We start from the raw sequence: 15,942 nt of genomic DNA, 5'->3' as shown, positions 1-15,942 counted from the left end.
TACAAAAGAGCGCTACATTTTTAAAAGATAAACATTTTAAAAGATAGACAGTGTGATTAAGATCTAAGGGACTAAAATGCAATGATCTTTAAATCCAACATACCTTTTTGAACTTAGCCAACGGCTGTATATGCTCCAATTGAGCTAATCGGTTAGTACAAGGTGATATGTGACCTCGGTGCAAGTGCTTGCCTGATCGCTTAATAGGGAGTGTCCATCAGCTTCGTACGAGTCTGTTGTACAAATTTGCCAAACATAGCCATATGCTTCACTATGTCCAGTTTATACAGTTGATGGACTGCCTCCTTTACAGTTCGCGTACCCAGTTGTAGCAAGATGGGCCTGAGGTAAAGTCTGCGAGCTAAGAGCAAGGCCGGGCAGCAAAGTAGGATGTGGGCCAAAGACTCAAGTTTGTATTTGCAGAGCCGCAACTCCATGATTGCCGTTCTTGTCGACTAGGTGGGGTATAATTCTTTAAGGGGGAGAGGTGTAGTCTAAACGCTAAAATCCTGTGTAAGGCTTGTCGCCCCACGGCCTGCGTAAGATGAAGTTTGGGGTTATACTCTGTGTGTGGGAGGCTTTGGGACTCGTGGTAGCCTCTTGTTACCAGCGATTCCATGTCCAAGGTACGAGAGCAAAGACAAACTTACTTTTTTATTGTGCTTTTGATGGCAGTGTACTTGACTGTCTTGGGGTCCCAGTTCTCTATTGCAAGTTTCAAAAGGTCTTTGGCAGAGGCGAGAGTGGCTGACCAGGGGTTGCCAGGTTCCATGAAGATACTTTTTATAGCAGCCTTAATTGTGTTCTCTGGTGCCGCCGTTATAAGATAGAAGTATTTGCTCAGAGAGGCCATGTCTTCCAGTTTTTGTTGGTTCAGGTTGAATTCTAACCGAACTAGATTGTTCCTGGTGCAGGCAGGTAGCTGGAATAACTTTTTATAGGCAGTGCAGTGGATTTTTTCTAGGTCTATCACTAGTTTTCCTGGGAATGCCTGTTGTGCGTAATTAAGAGATGGTATTAATTTCGCCCTCAGGACTCTTTGAATAGCCATTGTTGTGGGGCTATGTAGAGTGGCGTATAGCTTGCAGAGGGCGTAAATGATGCTTTTCCCTTTCGTCTGCATTTTGTGAAGATGGGCTCCTGGTCGGCCTGTTTCGCTAAAGCAAACCCCAAGTAGTTGTAGTGCTGTGTACAGTCCAGAGTCCGCTGGCTGAGCCTCCATTTTGCCAGTTTTCTTTTAGGGTATTGCCCGACAATTACTGTTTTGGATTTTAATGGGCTGGCAACCAACTTATTTTTAACATTGATAAGTTGCCAGAGCCGTAAGTGCTTTTTGTAAGCCTATTTAAGTATGATCTGGGAGTACCAGGTCATCGTCGTATTGCATTAGTTGGATCTTAGTGCGCCCAATCCTAGGTGTTGCTAATGTGGCTTCAGTCAAGGCTTGGCCCATGTCTGCGGTGTATAAATTAAAGAGCATTGGAGCCAAGACGCACCCTTGCTTTAGGCCGTGATCCGTGTTGATTTTCTCTGTAGCATATTCGCTTGAGCGTTTGATTCTTACCCAAGTACTTGAATACAATGATTGAATTGCTTGTAATAAAGATGGGTTGATATTCCAGCGTGCCAACTTCTGCCAGAGGATGGAACGGTCTATGCCATCAAAAGCTGCAGAGTAGTCAATAAAACAAGCAAAGAGCGGGAAACTTTGGCGGGACACGGCTTGTTGGGCTAGATATGAGAGGGCAATTATGTTATCCACCGTTGATGCCCCAGGTCTAAACCCTGTTTGGAAGAAGGGCAGAAGGCCTTCAGTGCTGGCCCAATTTGATAGTACTGCCAGAAGGGTACTTGCATAGGCCTTGCCCTCGATATCCAACAGGGTGATCATACAGTCATTTTTGGGTCTGATTTTTGGGTGCAGAAGCGACCCTCTCCAAGAGTCTGGAACGTCTCCCAAGAACTGGCATTCGGCATATAACTGGGTCAGATTGTCTGTCCAGAAGTCCGTGTCTGCCCTGAAGAGGGAGCCAAGCAGGCCGTTAGGACCTGGTGCCCTATTATGTCTAATCTTTTTTTAAGATTATACGTACTAAAGTTTTGCCTGGAGGAGCGTAGTCGTCCAACGTTTCCGATGTATGTGCAGTGATGTCTAGTTCTTCACTCGCATTAAGGCCTTTGGTTAAGGAAGTTCTACTTCGAGCTTCTTTGTACAATATTTTTACGTGAGCGACCCAGGTGCCTGCATCGGGTGAGTTCTCTCTGTGGGTGTCTCCTTGAGTTAGAGTATTTGGGTATCTCCAGAACTCTTGGGATTTGAAGGGTCTCAGCAAGTCATAGATCTTCAGCCATTTCGCCTCAATGCATTCACGTTTCGTGGCCCAGACTTCCTTCGAGGGACTTTTTGCGGCTTCTTTAAGTAGCCTTTTGGCCGATGCTGAGCCGGTTTTCCAATAAGCCCTACGTTTGGCGTTTAGTTGTGTGGCACTCTCTTTAATTGCTGGGACGATTCCAAAAGTATGTGATGGGTGTGGTGAGGGGGCGGGGGGTTTCTGCTTATTGTGTCTCCTCGAAGCAGTGAGGCTAATTTGCTGGCGTATCGATCCCATTTTTCTATAGCGCCCCTGTTATTTGCGCGAAGTTGCCAGCCTGCCCATGTTTTTTTCCATTTGTCAAACTTGTTGATTGACGCTGGCCCCCATTTGATTCTTCTTAATAGCTTGTGCAGTTCTTCTCCGTTAGATGCCCAATGCAGCGTAAAGTGTGTCTGCTGTGAGGCTTAACATGGTTGTTAAGGCGGCATGATCGCTTTCGTTTCGCGGATGCACTGTGTAGTTTGACATGAGATTTTGTATTTTTTCGCTTAATAAGATATAATCTATTATCGTTTGATTATTATATGTGGGAGCAAAGAATGCCCCTGACTTGTTCCTTAAAAACAGAGTGTGCTGTTAGCTGATTATAAGTCTGCATTAGGGCGTTGAAAGCGTCTGTAGCCCCAGAATGGTTGCTTTGTGTTGCAGTGTTCCCTATGTTATGTGTGTTGAAGTCCCCAAGGATGATGGATTCCATTGGTGCGAGCTGTAAGAGCAGAGTTTCTATCGGACTTATCAGCTGGGTCAGTTTGTCCTTGGCGCCCGGCGCATGGGAGTTGAAGTAAACACTTGAGTATTGGGAGTGTGCCGTTGGTCGTGGAGAGACCTTTCAGGGTGCCCGCCAGAAACATGCTTATGGTTTTTATTTCTGTCAAATGTATTTTCAGAGTGCTTAATGTATATGGAAATCCCTCCTGAGGGTCTTCCAAATATGTTGTCTTTAATAGCTGGTTTGCAATATTCTGAGTAACCTCTTATTGATATTGGTTTAGTTGCCCATGTTTCTTGGGTGCAGATTAAGTCTGCTCCTTCAAGAAATGCCAATGTCGCTGGGTTTTGCACGAGCTTTGTAATCCCTGCGACGTTCCAAGTCATGATGTTTAATCTTCGAATGCTGACAGTCAAGTTGCTGTACTTGGCTGAGCCATTTTTCGGCAGGTGCTGAACGATCTCCTTGCTTGCAGAGGGACTGGTATTAGGGGCTGGGATTTAAGGCCCGTGGCAACCAAGACCTGTCTTTACTGATATTCCCCTTAATTGAGAGGATGTCCTGTCCCAAACTTATTTTGATTAGGCTTTCATTAGTGAGATTTATTTTTGTGCCACCTTTGGTCCCATGGAGGATGGACTCTGCTAGTGGCACTGAGTAGGTCAGGTCGTTCGTGAATGGCTTTTTTTGAATATTCTGTTCCTGAGGGACTGATGGGTCCTTCGAGTCGCTGTTTTTTAGGATCATTGGATATTTTAGCACAGGCTCGGTCATGATTTTTATGCCCCAGGTTTCCAATTACTTATGGTTTCTTTTCAAGGCCTCAACCATGGCCAGATTGTTAAAGATTAGCTCTGTGGTCTCATTGGTCTTACTTGGACCTGGGCTGAGGAAAGAAACACTCTCAATGTCCGTTTTTATCTTTTCTAGACCTGGAATGTTTGCACGGAGTTTTAGAAGATTGCTGCGGTTAAAAATATCCCACTTACCCTATGAGACATATTCAGGGTACAGCAATATTTTCCGGTCATAGTGATTTGTAGATGGCAGATTTTGGAGCATGATTACCTCCTGCGGGTCATGGGCCTTTGTAGAGTTTGGGGTTGTCTGTACCAGGGTGTCCAAATCAACCTCTACCTGGTTTGAGGTGGCCACCGTCTGCTGAACTGTCATCTCGGACTGTGGTCTAGTTTTCATTTCTCTGTTATTGGTAGACTCAATTTTGCCTTGAGATGCCCTATGATCTGATGCTGGCGTGGTAATTTGTTTTTAGGGTTTCTTGGTTCATGCTGCTCGTTCGTTCTTTTATCTGCCGTTTGTGTACAGGGGGCTCTTTAAATTAGGTTCCCGATATCTCTGTAAGTCATGGTTTCTTTCCCCGGCTTGTTGTCCTTGTGAGTGGTTAGAGCGCCAGCTTTGTTTTTGTTCCCTCATATCCAAAGAATTTAACTGATGGTCCGTGGAGTGATCCACAATATCATCAGTTAATTTCAAAATTAGTTTTACCTGGTATTACTGAGCATGCGATATTTTTGTTTGTCAGTCTGAGGTGGAATATTGGCCTCCTGTTGATCATCAATGTGGGCATCGGTCTCCTGGTTTTCAGGCAGCAACCACTTCCGAATGGAGCCATTGTTGTTTGATTTGTTTTTTCTCTGTTTGTTCAGCTTTTTTATTTTTTTTTCTTGTTTTTTCGGGAAAGATGGTGGGTGTCTGGGCTTGCCGACTTTGGATTAATTTGGGTTCCGTGGTCGTTATCAGGATTGGGGCTGGTTTTTGTTGCAGTTTCTTCAGCCCTGCGTAGATGCTCGGCCACTGCCCTTGTCATGTCTTGCGAGGATTCTTTGTCACTAGTTTGTGAATCTTTTGTGGTTGAGGGCTCCTTGGTGTTTTGCTGAGAGTGTGAGATGTTCTGTTGCCTGCTAGCTTCATTCTTAAGATGCTCGATTAGCGTATTCATTCTATCTGGAAGCTTTTCTAGGTTGTGCCGTATAGGGCTGCAGCAACAGCCCTCTTGTTTGACTATTGATGTTGTATTGGCCTAAGCTCTGTTTATTAGTGAGTTCAAATGTTCCAGTTTGGAGTCTATCCCTGAAATCAGACCAGCAACTGTTTGTAATATGTTTATTTGAGAGTCCAGTTTATCTGCATGCATTATTGCCGCGTTTGCCATTGAGATCAAGGCTTCATTAATTAGTGCTACGTGATTTGCTATTATTGGGGGCTTCTGCTCTTTTTCCGCTCCCCCTCTTCGAGGACTGAGGATCCAAGGATCTTTGTCTTGTACGAGACCACTGAGGTTTGAGGGATTGGTTTCTGATGATTCTGTTTCACTAATTATGTGAGCTTTGGCTCCATTGACTCCAATAGCCACGGGGCCCGTTTGCTTGTCCCCTAATCTTTGAGTTACTGCGTTGTGTGGACTGTTATGGCTAGACGTGACTAGTGCCGTGTTTGTTTCTGATATTCTGTCACCTCGAACAATGATTATTTCCGGTAAAAGCGGAGTGACTAGATGCCTGGGTGAGTGGGGTCCTAAAGTTCTGTCGTTGGCATCTGTTGGTGTTCTGACAATTCTGGTGATTTGTCCTGTGCATGGTGGGCACGCTACTCCTCCAGATTCACCAAGTTGATCGCCAGGGGTTGTGTGGTGCAGGAACTCTTATGTCTCGGTTACCGTCTGTGCTGGTTGTTCTCTTTGTGGTGCTGAGACTGATCCTGTTAGCCATGGGCTCGTCTGGAGTGAAAGCCCTTCCCGATGGAGTTGCAGGTGCTGAGACTGATAATTAGTCTGTTTGCTGGTCCTCCGGGCGGCCCTCCTTGGGGCTTGACCCTAGTTTGGAACTCCCTTTTCCTAGACGGTAGAGCAGCTTTAATGTTTGCCGCCTTGCTGATTTGTGGGGGCAAGGCTTCTCTTGATGATGGGCCAGGTTTGAGTTTCTTGGCCTCATAATTGTGGTTGCACTGAGTTCACGAGTAGGAAGATTGATATTGTTGCGGGGAGTTAGAGTGAAGCCTCCTTTTTAAGTAATTGGACTATTAAAGCTACTAACCTATTAGCTATTAAGCTATTGAGCTGTTAAAGTGATAGTTGGACAGTTGAGTTGAGGGGCTGCCGGGCTATCGGGCTATCTGGCTACATTGGTCGAGTATCTGTGTCTCAAGATCTCTGAGATGGTAGAGATAATAAATAGTAGATAATCGAAATGTTGTTGAAACTGCTGTAGTACTTTGAGTACCGTTTAAAAAGAAGAGTAGCCCTTGAGATAAAGACTACAGTTTCGTTACTACTTGCTTAGTTCCCAAAGTTGTTGCACTGGGTCCCCCTGATATCTAGTGGCTGTGTCTGCGTGGATTCAGGCTTTAGGGTTGCAACTTCGATAAGATAGCTTTTTGCTAGTATAACCCCCTACAGGGCCGTGATGTAGGTAGCGGACTTGGCGCTTTTGGGGAATTTTAACTGACCTTACTGCGTGCGGCTCCTGCCGCGTTCAAATGGTGTTTGCGACTTCAGCCGCGTTGAAGAAATGGCTCGTGGCTCCTGCTGTTTCAAGGCAATGTTTGTCGCTTCAGCCACGCTAATGGCGTAATTCGCGGCTCCAGCCGCGTTGTAACAACGTTGGCGGCCTCCGCCGCGCTGGGGCGATGACTTGCGGCTCAGGCCCTGGGTTTTGCGGCTCCGGCCACGTTGGGACGTAATTCGCGGCTCCAGCCGCGCCGCAACAACGCCAACAGCCTCTGCCGCGCTGGAGAAGTGACTTGCGGCTACTGCCGCACTGAAGCAGGGCCTGCAGCACTGGCCGTGTTGGAGGGACACTCGCTCCCGCCGCGTCCAAACAAAGTCTGCGGCTCTAGCTGCGCAAAGCAGCGCCGAACAGTGCCAAGCGGTGCCCGCGGACTCCGCCACGCCAAGGGAGGCGCCCAACGCGCCAAGAGTGACCCCAGCATCGACGGGAGGCCCCGTTGAGAAATCACCGGGCTCATGAGGGGGAGAACACCCAGCTCTCCACTGCCAAGGCTCCTGACCACCGCCGCCTGCGCCAAAGCACGCCGACGGGTTTCGGCAGCAAGGTAAGGCAAGACAAGGTCCCCTTCTCCGCTGCCTCACGCCGGGGTAGGGTTAGAACGGACTCTCAAAGATTTCATGGGGTATAGACATGCAAGTCTACATCCATAGTGTATGTGCAGTGTGCTATTTTTTTAGGTCGATGCCTACCAGACGGCGCAGCTTTCTGGTTTGCTGAAGACATCTTGGGGACATTCAGAAATCTTCCCTGGGAATGCATTCTGCCAATTGCTTACCATTGGCTTTGTGGTCTGTAGTACACATTTCCTTGCTTTCTATTTTCTGGCTCTTTGTTTTAGGCTGTCTAGTTTGAATTAGTTCCTTCCCTTGCCCAAACCGTATTTACTGTATCCTTCTGAGCTCTCACTTTCTGCAAACAGACCTTTAAATTCTCTTATTTGATCACATTTGCTGTGCATTTAAACACTAAGGTCAAATGTCGAGCTCTGCCTCTTCCACTGACGCATGGTGTTTGATTTTCTTTCTGTGACTTAAAAGTGAGAGCGTTTTTTGGGGAGCAAGAGGAATGCAGAAAACTCTCCCCATGGTACACGCTCGTGCCCCTCCTATGCTCCAGTTTATGAAGCTGGAACGAAAACCTTAAAAAGGGGTGCAGGGAGGAGGTGCACGCAGCAAATATTCATGTCAAGTTTCTTCTATCAAAGCACTGTTGGCCTTTGATTAATGTGACCCTCTAGTGTATGTCGTAATCTTTCTTCTTACAGTCATTAAGTTAGAGTCCCAAACCCTTGTAATAACACGCATTGGCAAGCCAGAAGGTGTAGCCTACACAACTTCACTTAATGGGCAATAGCCTCAGGATGTGCAACGCGTGCAGTAGCAGCATGCCATTAAAACCTAGGTAACACAGATTACTGCTTTCCAGAACACTACGAGCAGGAGCCCAGAAACTAGCTACATTATTTGCACTTTAGCCTTAAACATCCCGCCTGTGTCAAAACATAGTTTTTATAATATTTGGTGGATATGTTTGTTGTCAACAATGAAACAGGTGAACATATTCCACTAAAACGGCCTACCACTATGGCTGGCTTTAGCACTGCTGTCGTCTGGTGCAACACTGTCACTTCACTCTATGCCTGTCCAGTCTGCACCAGTGTACTGTATGCCAGTGCACTGTACCCCACTCTACTATGCACCCCTGCACTCCTTGCCACTGTACTATACTCCCCTCTGAGCCACTGCAATCTATCTTACTGCACTTTAGCCTACACCACTCTAATTCACTCTACGCTGCGCCACTTTACCCCACTCTACTCTATGCCAGTGCGCTTTACACCACTACTCTATGCTACTGCACTCTACCCTGCACCACTCCACTCAACGCCACTTCACTCTACTATGAAACACTATATGCCATTGCAATTTATGCCTTTGCACTCTATGCCACACTACTTCACTCCAGTCATACTGTGCCACTCTACTCTGCACCACTGCTCTCCACATCACTGCACTCTATTCCATTCTACTCTGGAAGACTACACTCTGGACCACTGAACTCAACGCAACTCTACTGTGCACCACTGCTCTCTGTGCCACTGCATGCTACGCCATTGCAAGCTATCTCACTCTACACTATTGTGTACTGTCACTTCACTGTTACTCTGCTCTACTACTCTCTACGCCACTGCACTCTGATGCTCTGCAAGGCTACACTCTCTGCTGTGCCACTCTCCGCCGCTCCACTATACCCCACACCACTCTGAACCACTCCACTATACCCCGCACCACTCCACTTTGAAACAGTCTGCTCTATGCCGCTCTACTCTTCACCACTCCACAATACTTCACTCCGATGCACTGCTCAATTAAACTCTACAGCACTACGCCACTCTATGATGCTCTACACAACTCCCGCTATGAACTCCATGCCACTTTACGCCACTCTATTTTATGACACTCTACTTCACTCGACTCTACAATACTCTACGCCACACCCTCTATGCCACTCTACTCTGCAAAACTCTACTCAACACCCTCTATGCCAGTGGTTCTTACCTAGTGGTCTGCTGACCCCTGGGGTTCCATGACTTCTACTCAGTGGGTCCGTAAAAGTCTGGATTAGAAAACTAAGTGCTGTGTGACTGGGCCCAAAGCTCAGGGGTACGTCACTTTAAAAATATTATACAGGTTTGAATGCACATGCTGCAGAGTTCTTTGTGCGACCTGCAATTTTCAAGCAGTAATAAAAATGTCAAGTTCACAGTGGTGGTTGATATTATATTTGAAGACGTCTGAGTTTTGTCTAGTGAAAGTTGGGACTCATCACAAACATATAGGGTAAATGCACCTACTGCAGAGCCCAACGCTTAAGATGCAGATCAGATTTGTATTTCATGTAGATAGCCAGGTGGCTAAATGATTTTGTTATAGAGATCATAATTTCGATTTTTGTTATGAAATATAGAAAATATGTAATCATTTGTGTATTTGTTTGCCATATATTTATTTCTGTAGTTTTGTGGGGGGTTTTTTTGTCATTTTTTTGGTTCTCATCCAAGAAATTGTTCAGGCAGGGATATATGGTTTCCCTAGTGATTCAGTGGGCGTCCAGGGAAGTCAAAAGGTTATTTTCCTGCACTCCACATCCTTTCCCTCTGACACTCCAAGCCATTACATGACGCTTCTCGCCACTCAACTCCACAACAGTCCACCTTACAACACTCCAAGCCACTCTCCTTTATCCCCTGTAACGTTTAGCCATGCTGAACAGCATCCACACTGTTATGCAAAGTGGCTAAAACATATTAGCAAAGACAATAGCTATTCCATAGGCAAGACCAATTGTATTTGCCAATGCTTGTTTTATTGTGTGGGGTGAGGCAGATTTAAAAAAAGTGTTTAATCCCCTTCGTGTGATATGTAAAAACCTAAGTCTTTTTAGCTGGCAGAGTACAGTCTGGTGCAGCTCTGCTTTGCGAACATGGGATTAGAATGTTGCGCTGTAGTAATAAATGTCTTAATTTGCGCTAGCAAGTAATATGTTTATATGTAGATTAAGTAAACAGAATCACCTGGCTATAGACGGTATCTTTAAAACCAAGCCTTCTTTTTCTGTTTGCTGTGTCCGAAACTAGAAAACAAGGGTTTTGAAAATCCTGTTTATCGATCGCAGGCAGACACTGATACAGGTGTGTACCTTCTAAGTGCATTGACAGCTGAAAGCATGTGCAAGACTGAGCTGCAGATTTTTTTTGTCTAAAATTAGCCTTAAAACGTAAACCATCTGCATGTACCAGCATCATTCCTTTTTGAATGACTGACCAGATTGTAAGCAGCAATCGTCTTTCTTTTTTACACTAGATCATGTTCATGGACTGAAGGAATCTCTTTATATCTGATGCCTGCCGATTTTATGCGTCACCTGCAACCCTATTGCTTCTTTCCATGTTCGCTTTTTTGGTTGTCTTGTTGCTTTCTGATAGTCATTCTTTTATGATGGATTTTTGTACATTTTTGGTAGGAAAATTTAACGTCCTTTGTCATTGTAATGATTTTATTGGTCTCTGTAACAACATTTTAATTTGGTTAGTACTGGAGGTTAAATTCTGCTTTCAGATGGAGCCAAAGCTTCCTTGGGCCCTGCCTCCTCACAGCTGAGCTATCCTACCTTTTTACGGTGTGAAAACGCTTGCTGGGTAGAATGCCGCATTAAAGCTTTGTATTAAGTAGCCTCCCACCTTTGAACCGCGCTTTTTGCTACTGTTCTTACATATTCTAATTTGCTTTTTTGATCAAACATGGTAGACTATTTGTCAGCCAGTGCTCCCGTGCTGTGCCTCTACTCACTAATTCTCTGTATCAGAAGCAGATTTAAAAGCTGTTTGTTTTTATTAATCTTCAATAATCTTCTGTTTTTACCTTATTCTTGTGGTGGCTGCATTTGGTTGACAGATAGGTTTCCGAGTGGGAATTGCTTGCATGTAGGTGCTCTATAATCCCTCTGAGTACACCTCACCAAATGTCTTCTCTCTGCAAATGCTTGCCCTGTGGATCCCCTTTGTATTCCCATGCCAGTGGCAGTACTGCTTGAAAGGACTGTGTGGACCTCACAATGCAGATTTTGTTTCTGACATCCATTCCAGAACCAAAGAACTTAGTCTTCTGTAAGAAGAATGTGTGGCTTTTTCAGTCCATGAGCAGTCGGTGCTGAGGATGGGAAGGTAACTTTTGAAGGTGAAAGAAGCATCTGTATGAAAGGACCTTTTTTCTTCCAAGGTTTTTTTTTATTTGTGTCCCGTTCCGGAAGGTATAGTCAGTTGGGGAAGAAAAAGGGACATTGGGCATACGGTAGGTTATAGAGGTATACAGAAGTCAGGTTCTTTAATATGTTTATTCGGGTTCCTGCTTATTAAAGAACACATAGAGGACGAGGCTTTAAAATAAAAAAAGTCTTTATTTTTTGCTGCCCTGGATTCCGTGATGGCTCTCATCATGGATCCTAGGAGTCTTGAGTTTGAGTTTTGTTTTATACGGTAGGTAGGCTCCACTATAGCAGCGTTCTTAAGAGGTTCTCATATTTTTTAACCAGTCTATGGACAGTGCCTCCAGATCTAAGCAGATGTTAGCAAGGAAAAATATGAAGTGGGTGTCTACATTAACCACCTTGGCCAGGCTCGATTTGTTTGTCTCTTTGAACAGAGGCTTTTTATATCCAAAGAAAACAACTGGAAGGGCGTTGCCTTCACAAGAGGAACGTTTAATGCATTTGAGATTTACCTGCTACCCCGCATCTCATTTCATTTTGCATGTAATACATTACATGTCGCATTCACATTCCATCATTCGAATTCCATTTAGATCTATTTTGTTGTTTAACTCTTTAAATATGCATGTGTAGAAGCTCCTGTTCTCAGGGGTGACGGTACATTTCCTGTTAACTGCAGGTATTACTCTACTCTTTACTACTTCAATTAAGAAGATCGTATTCCCGATTTGTACTAACCTCCCTCGAGCAACATTAGCATAACTTGAGTCTTATCCAGGAAACACTGAAGGGCTGATGGTATTGCAGAATAACAGTAAGGTTTTGGGTTTTTGCGTTTCTTACACTTTTAAATAATTACATTTTGGGGACGTTTGGAGCATGAGGGCTACCACAGACTTCTTTCTTCAATTATGACTAGTTTTGCATGTTGATTTCTTGCTTTGACGGGGATTAGTTTTCTTTCTAGTGTTGTACAAAAATAGCTCTGGATTCAGATTTGATTGTGTACTTTCCCAGAATTTTCATTTCTATATGTTTTTTACACAGCCCTTTCAGTTGGTAACTGGATAGAACTCCAAGGCGTTTGCATGTTTGCTGATTGTTGTTATGGTCCTCCTTTGACTGTGTGTGTTGTCTTTTTAATGCTGCCTACTTGTGAAGATGAGGACCAGGAAGCATTCTTCTCCCATGGAAACCGTCTGGGTAGACAAGCATGTATATGATGAAGCAGAGCGATTGCATTACGAAAGAGCAACCGAGCAGTTAGTAGCGGAGCAGTTTCAGGAAAGCGAGCTTGTTGGTGGATGTGTGCCAGAAGTTCTCAGTGAAAATATTTTGCAAGATGACCAAAAGCACCCAAAGAACAGCAGGAAACAAAAACGACAGCGACGTTCTCTAAAAAACAAGGGATCATTCCCCAAACTTGGTGTACTTAGCGGACCTTTTCTAGAGCATGTGTGGTTTGATAAATACCTGTATGAAGAAGCTGAGAGCGTTTATCAGGCTAAGCTTGCTGCAGACGTGGCCAAAGAACTGGGAGATCCCAAGCAGTCTGTCCAAACCTCTGCAGCTGTGCCATCACTGGCAGTGGACCGCTGGGAAATGAATAAGTTGACTGGCCAGGCTGCTATAACTTGCTCACATAGTAGTTTAGTTGCGTGCCACCATATTGTCTGCGGCTTTTGGTTGAACAAAGCCAGCTTTGATACAGCAGAAATTTTGTTTGTAGAACGATTTGGTACTTTATTGGCACCAAGACCGCTTGATCTCCCGCTTTCCATGGCTGTATCTGGCCCTGATCTTCCTCTGCATCGGACTCCGGATGAAGGCTATGTCACTGCAATGGCCACCCCTGCAACCCCTGGACAAACTATCCCTCGTGTAATCGATCCTCAGCTGTATGCTGGCAATACTTTAGATGAGACAGTCAACGGCAAGCCTCAGTGGCCAGGATTGCAAGAACTGATTTACGATGTGTGGCTAGAGAAGCCACTGTATGATGATGCAGAAAGAAGCTTTTATGAAAACCTGTCTGGCAGCAGCCTTCCTCTAGGGAAGGTAGAAGAGCTGTGCAATACCCGGAAACCAGAGACTGTAAATAAGACCAAGAAGAGTGCCAGGAGACTGAATGCTTCCAAGAGCTCAAAGAAGAGTCATGGGGAGGTTAGGTCAAGTGAGAGATCTTCTCTGCCATTTAACTATTTTGTGCATCCAGACAGCGAACGAGTCTGGCCTAATAAATCGGAGTACGACGAAGCAGAATCTCAGTACCACATGGCTCGGGCTAATGACCTGTCGAGCTGCTGTATCAACGATCGACATCTCACTCCGTGGCATCCTGGCCGGTCTACTGGAACCCCACCAACAGTTCTCAGCTTCAATCCAAAGTAGGAAACTTCTTCAGTGCATTATCAGGTGTTCTTACTTATGCAGGTGTTAACGGGAATAGTGAGTATGGGGTCTGATTCTAAATTTCACTGGTGAGTACTGTTCCAGTGTTCACTGGATGGCCATGAGGAATAAATGTGTTTCGTGAGAAAGTTACTGCTCTATCATACAATTGTGCATTGCATGCTGAGTGATTCGCTACCAGGCAATCTCTAAAAACATTGTAAAAAGTTGATTCTTTTCTTGCACCCAAATAATTCTCACATTATTTTGTTAAGTTGCATCTGATGTTTTCTGTTCCAAACAAAATATTCTATTTAAATTGTCATTTCCCCTTCAAGGTTTGGACAAGGCAAAAACACCCCCATTTAACATTGGAGGAACACGCTTTAATTAACTAGTGTTCTTTACTTCATGTCTCCTAGCTGAAGTTCTCCTAGTTGGATGATCCTTTAAGTGCCAGCTCTTGAAATGTGTACCTCCATGTACAGTTTTGATGCGCAGTAATCTGTTTCTCCTAGACACATTTGGAATTCATTTGTGTAAAAATCAGTTATACGATCTGTGAGGTTCATGGTGCTAGGAGAAACGAGATAATTAGGCCACAGGGGGTGGGAGTGTGTAAGTAGTAAGCTCGGGACAACTGCTTTGCTCTACAAACATCTTAGGGAGTGAATGTGTCCCTGTACAACTTGTACTTCTTTTATTTCAGCACCTTGCACAAAAGCTACTATTAACACTCCTGGTCTCACTGTTCTGTCTTCCCTTTCTCACTTGTCACAATTTCTCATCGGAACGAACTCCTGCAGTTATATTCTTATTTAAACATCTAACATTTCTATGCAACACAGTGGCACTCTTAGTTCAAGGTAGGGTCTGTCCAAAGAAATAAAGTTGAATACTAAATCTGTCATTACAAATGTCCTGTACCCTGGCTCTGCTTTAGGCTTATCCATGTGTGTTTTTTAAACAATGGCCACAGTGGTTATTTGATAATGCATCCATATACAGGCCAGTCTGATTTATCTACATAAAAGCCTAAAGGAAGTTTGCCTTCGCATGGACTTAGTTTACTTTTGTGATTGCTGGGCAGCGTCCAATTTACTTGTAGATGAATTGGTCAATTCATTGTAACAGTCCTCTTATCTGGAAAGTTAACGGTACAAAGTTGTCTAAAGGTTTAGGAATGGATGATACACCACTTAATGTTAGATTGGTTCCATTTTCAAATGTACCCCTCTTGATCCTATCACAGCGGTCCTTGATTAAATAATTCTTTCCTCGCATGAGATTCTGACAGTAGTTTCCCATGTCTCCAGGTAGCTTCTTTATCATTGTACCTTCCTCCTCACTGAAAGAAAAAAGCATTCTGAGGGAATTGTAATTTATTGTCGAATTCATTTATTTTGAAACATTCATGATAGAAGAAACTCGGAAATAAAACTGTGTAAGCAGCCTACGTCTGTATTCAACACTGGTTGTGTTAGCAGTATTTCCTTTTCTTGAGGCCACTGCAAGTAGTGATTGCTTGAGAGCTAGAATATGCTAACCTTGTCTTTTTGAAACCATTGGATGTGGTAACTGCAGCCAGGGAGGGTATGAATCCTTGATCGGAGAATAAGTTACTTGTTGGGCTAAAGCCGTTGGTAAGTACCCTGCCAGTTCACATTCAGTGTAGTCTTGGAATGTTTGAGTTCAATGGAAAAACGACCATATATCAAAGACATACCTGTGATCTGTAACAAAAAGACATGCTTAGCCATCCGCCTGAATGTCTTCTGTCCCATTTAGCTCCTCTGCTAAGGGTTGCCTGGCCCTTTTGGGCACGGTATTACTTTAGCTTTATTTTATATTTCTGACATTTCCTTAGAAGTTGGTGGGAGATGTTAATGTGAGGATCTGGGAATTTTCCTTATTTATTAACGAAGTTACATTATTTAGTTGTTTATTTTGAGTTCAGACTTGGGATAATGTTATAGAAAACGTGCTTATACAAATAGATTAAAACATTAAGGTTTTCCATATCCTAGGGCACAGTGTCATTCCAAGTTAAGAGCAGCTTTTCACAGAAAGTAACCTTTGTCAAGACAACAGTGATGACGTGTAATTGGTCATGGATCGCCGCTGATTTTGCCCACAAACCCAATTGTGTCTGCACCGGACCGACTACGTTATG

General features: G+C 44.3%; 2 protein-coding genes across 5 annotated transcripts in view; both read left to right on the top strand.

Annotated features, from left to right (window-relative positions):
• The window catches only part of EEF1D (eukaryotic translation elongation factor 1 delta), a 106,164-nt gene that overhangs the window by 27,847 nt on the left and 62,375 nt on the right, over window positions 1-15,942 (top strand). The window lies entirely within an intron of this gene.
• LOC144828460 (uncharacterized) lies at window positions 12,102-13,784 on the top strand. The gene is made up of 2 exons (XM_078686639.1): window positions 12,102-12,192; window positions 12,540-13,784. The coding sequence occupies exon 2, from the start codon at window positions 12,540-12,542 to the stop codon at window positions 13,767-13,769; it is 1,230 nt and encodes a 409-aa protein (XP_078542765.1). The 5' UTR covers window positions 12,102-12,192; the 3' UTR covers window positions 13,770-13,784.

Source organism: Lissotriton helveticus, chromosome 4_1 (genome assembly GCF_964261635.1).
Source record: "Lissotriton helveticus chromosome 4_1, aLisHel1.1, whole genome shotgun sequence".
Taxonomy (NCBI): domain Eukaryota; kingdom Metazoa; phylum Chordata; class Amphibia; order Caudata; family Salamandridae; genus Lissotriton; species Lissotriton helveticus.
Note: the sequence above shows the minus strand (reverse complement) of the source record. Positions and strands in the feature narration are given on the sequence as shown.

Coding starts and splice junctions, on each gene's coding strand:
- LOC144828460 (XM_078686639.1), top strand. CDS start 12,540: ATGAGGACCAGGAAGCATTCTTCTCCCATGGAAACCGTCTGGGTAGAC.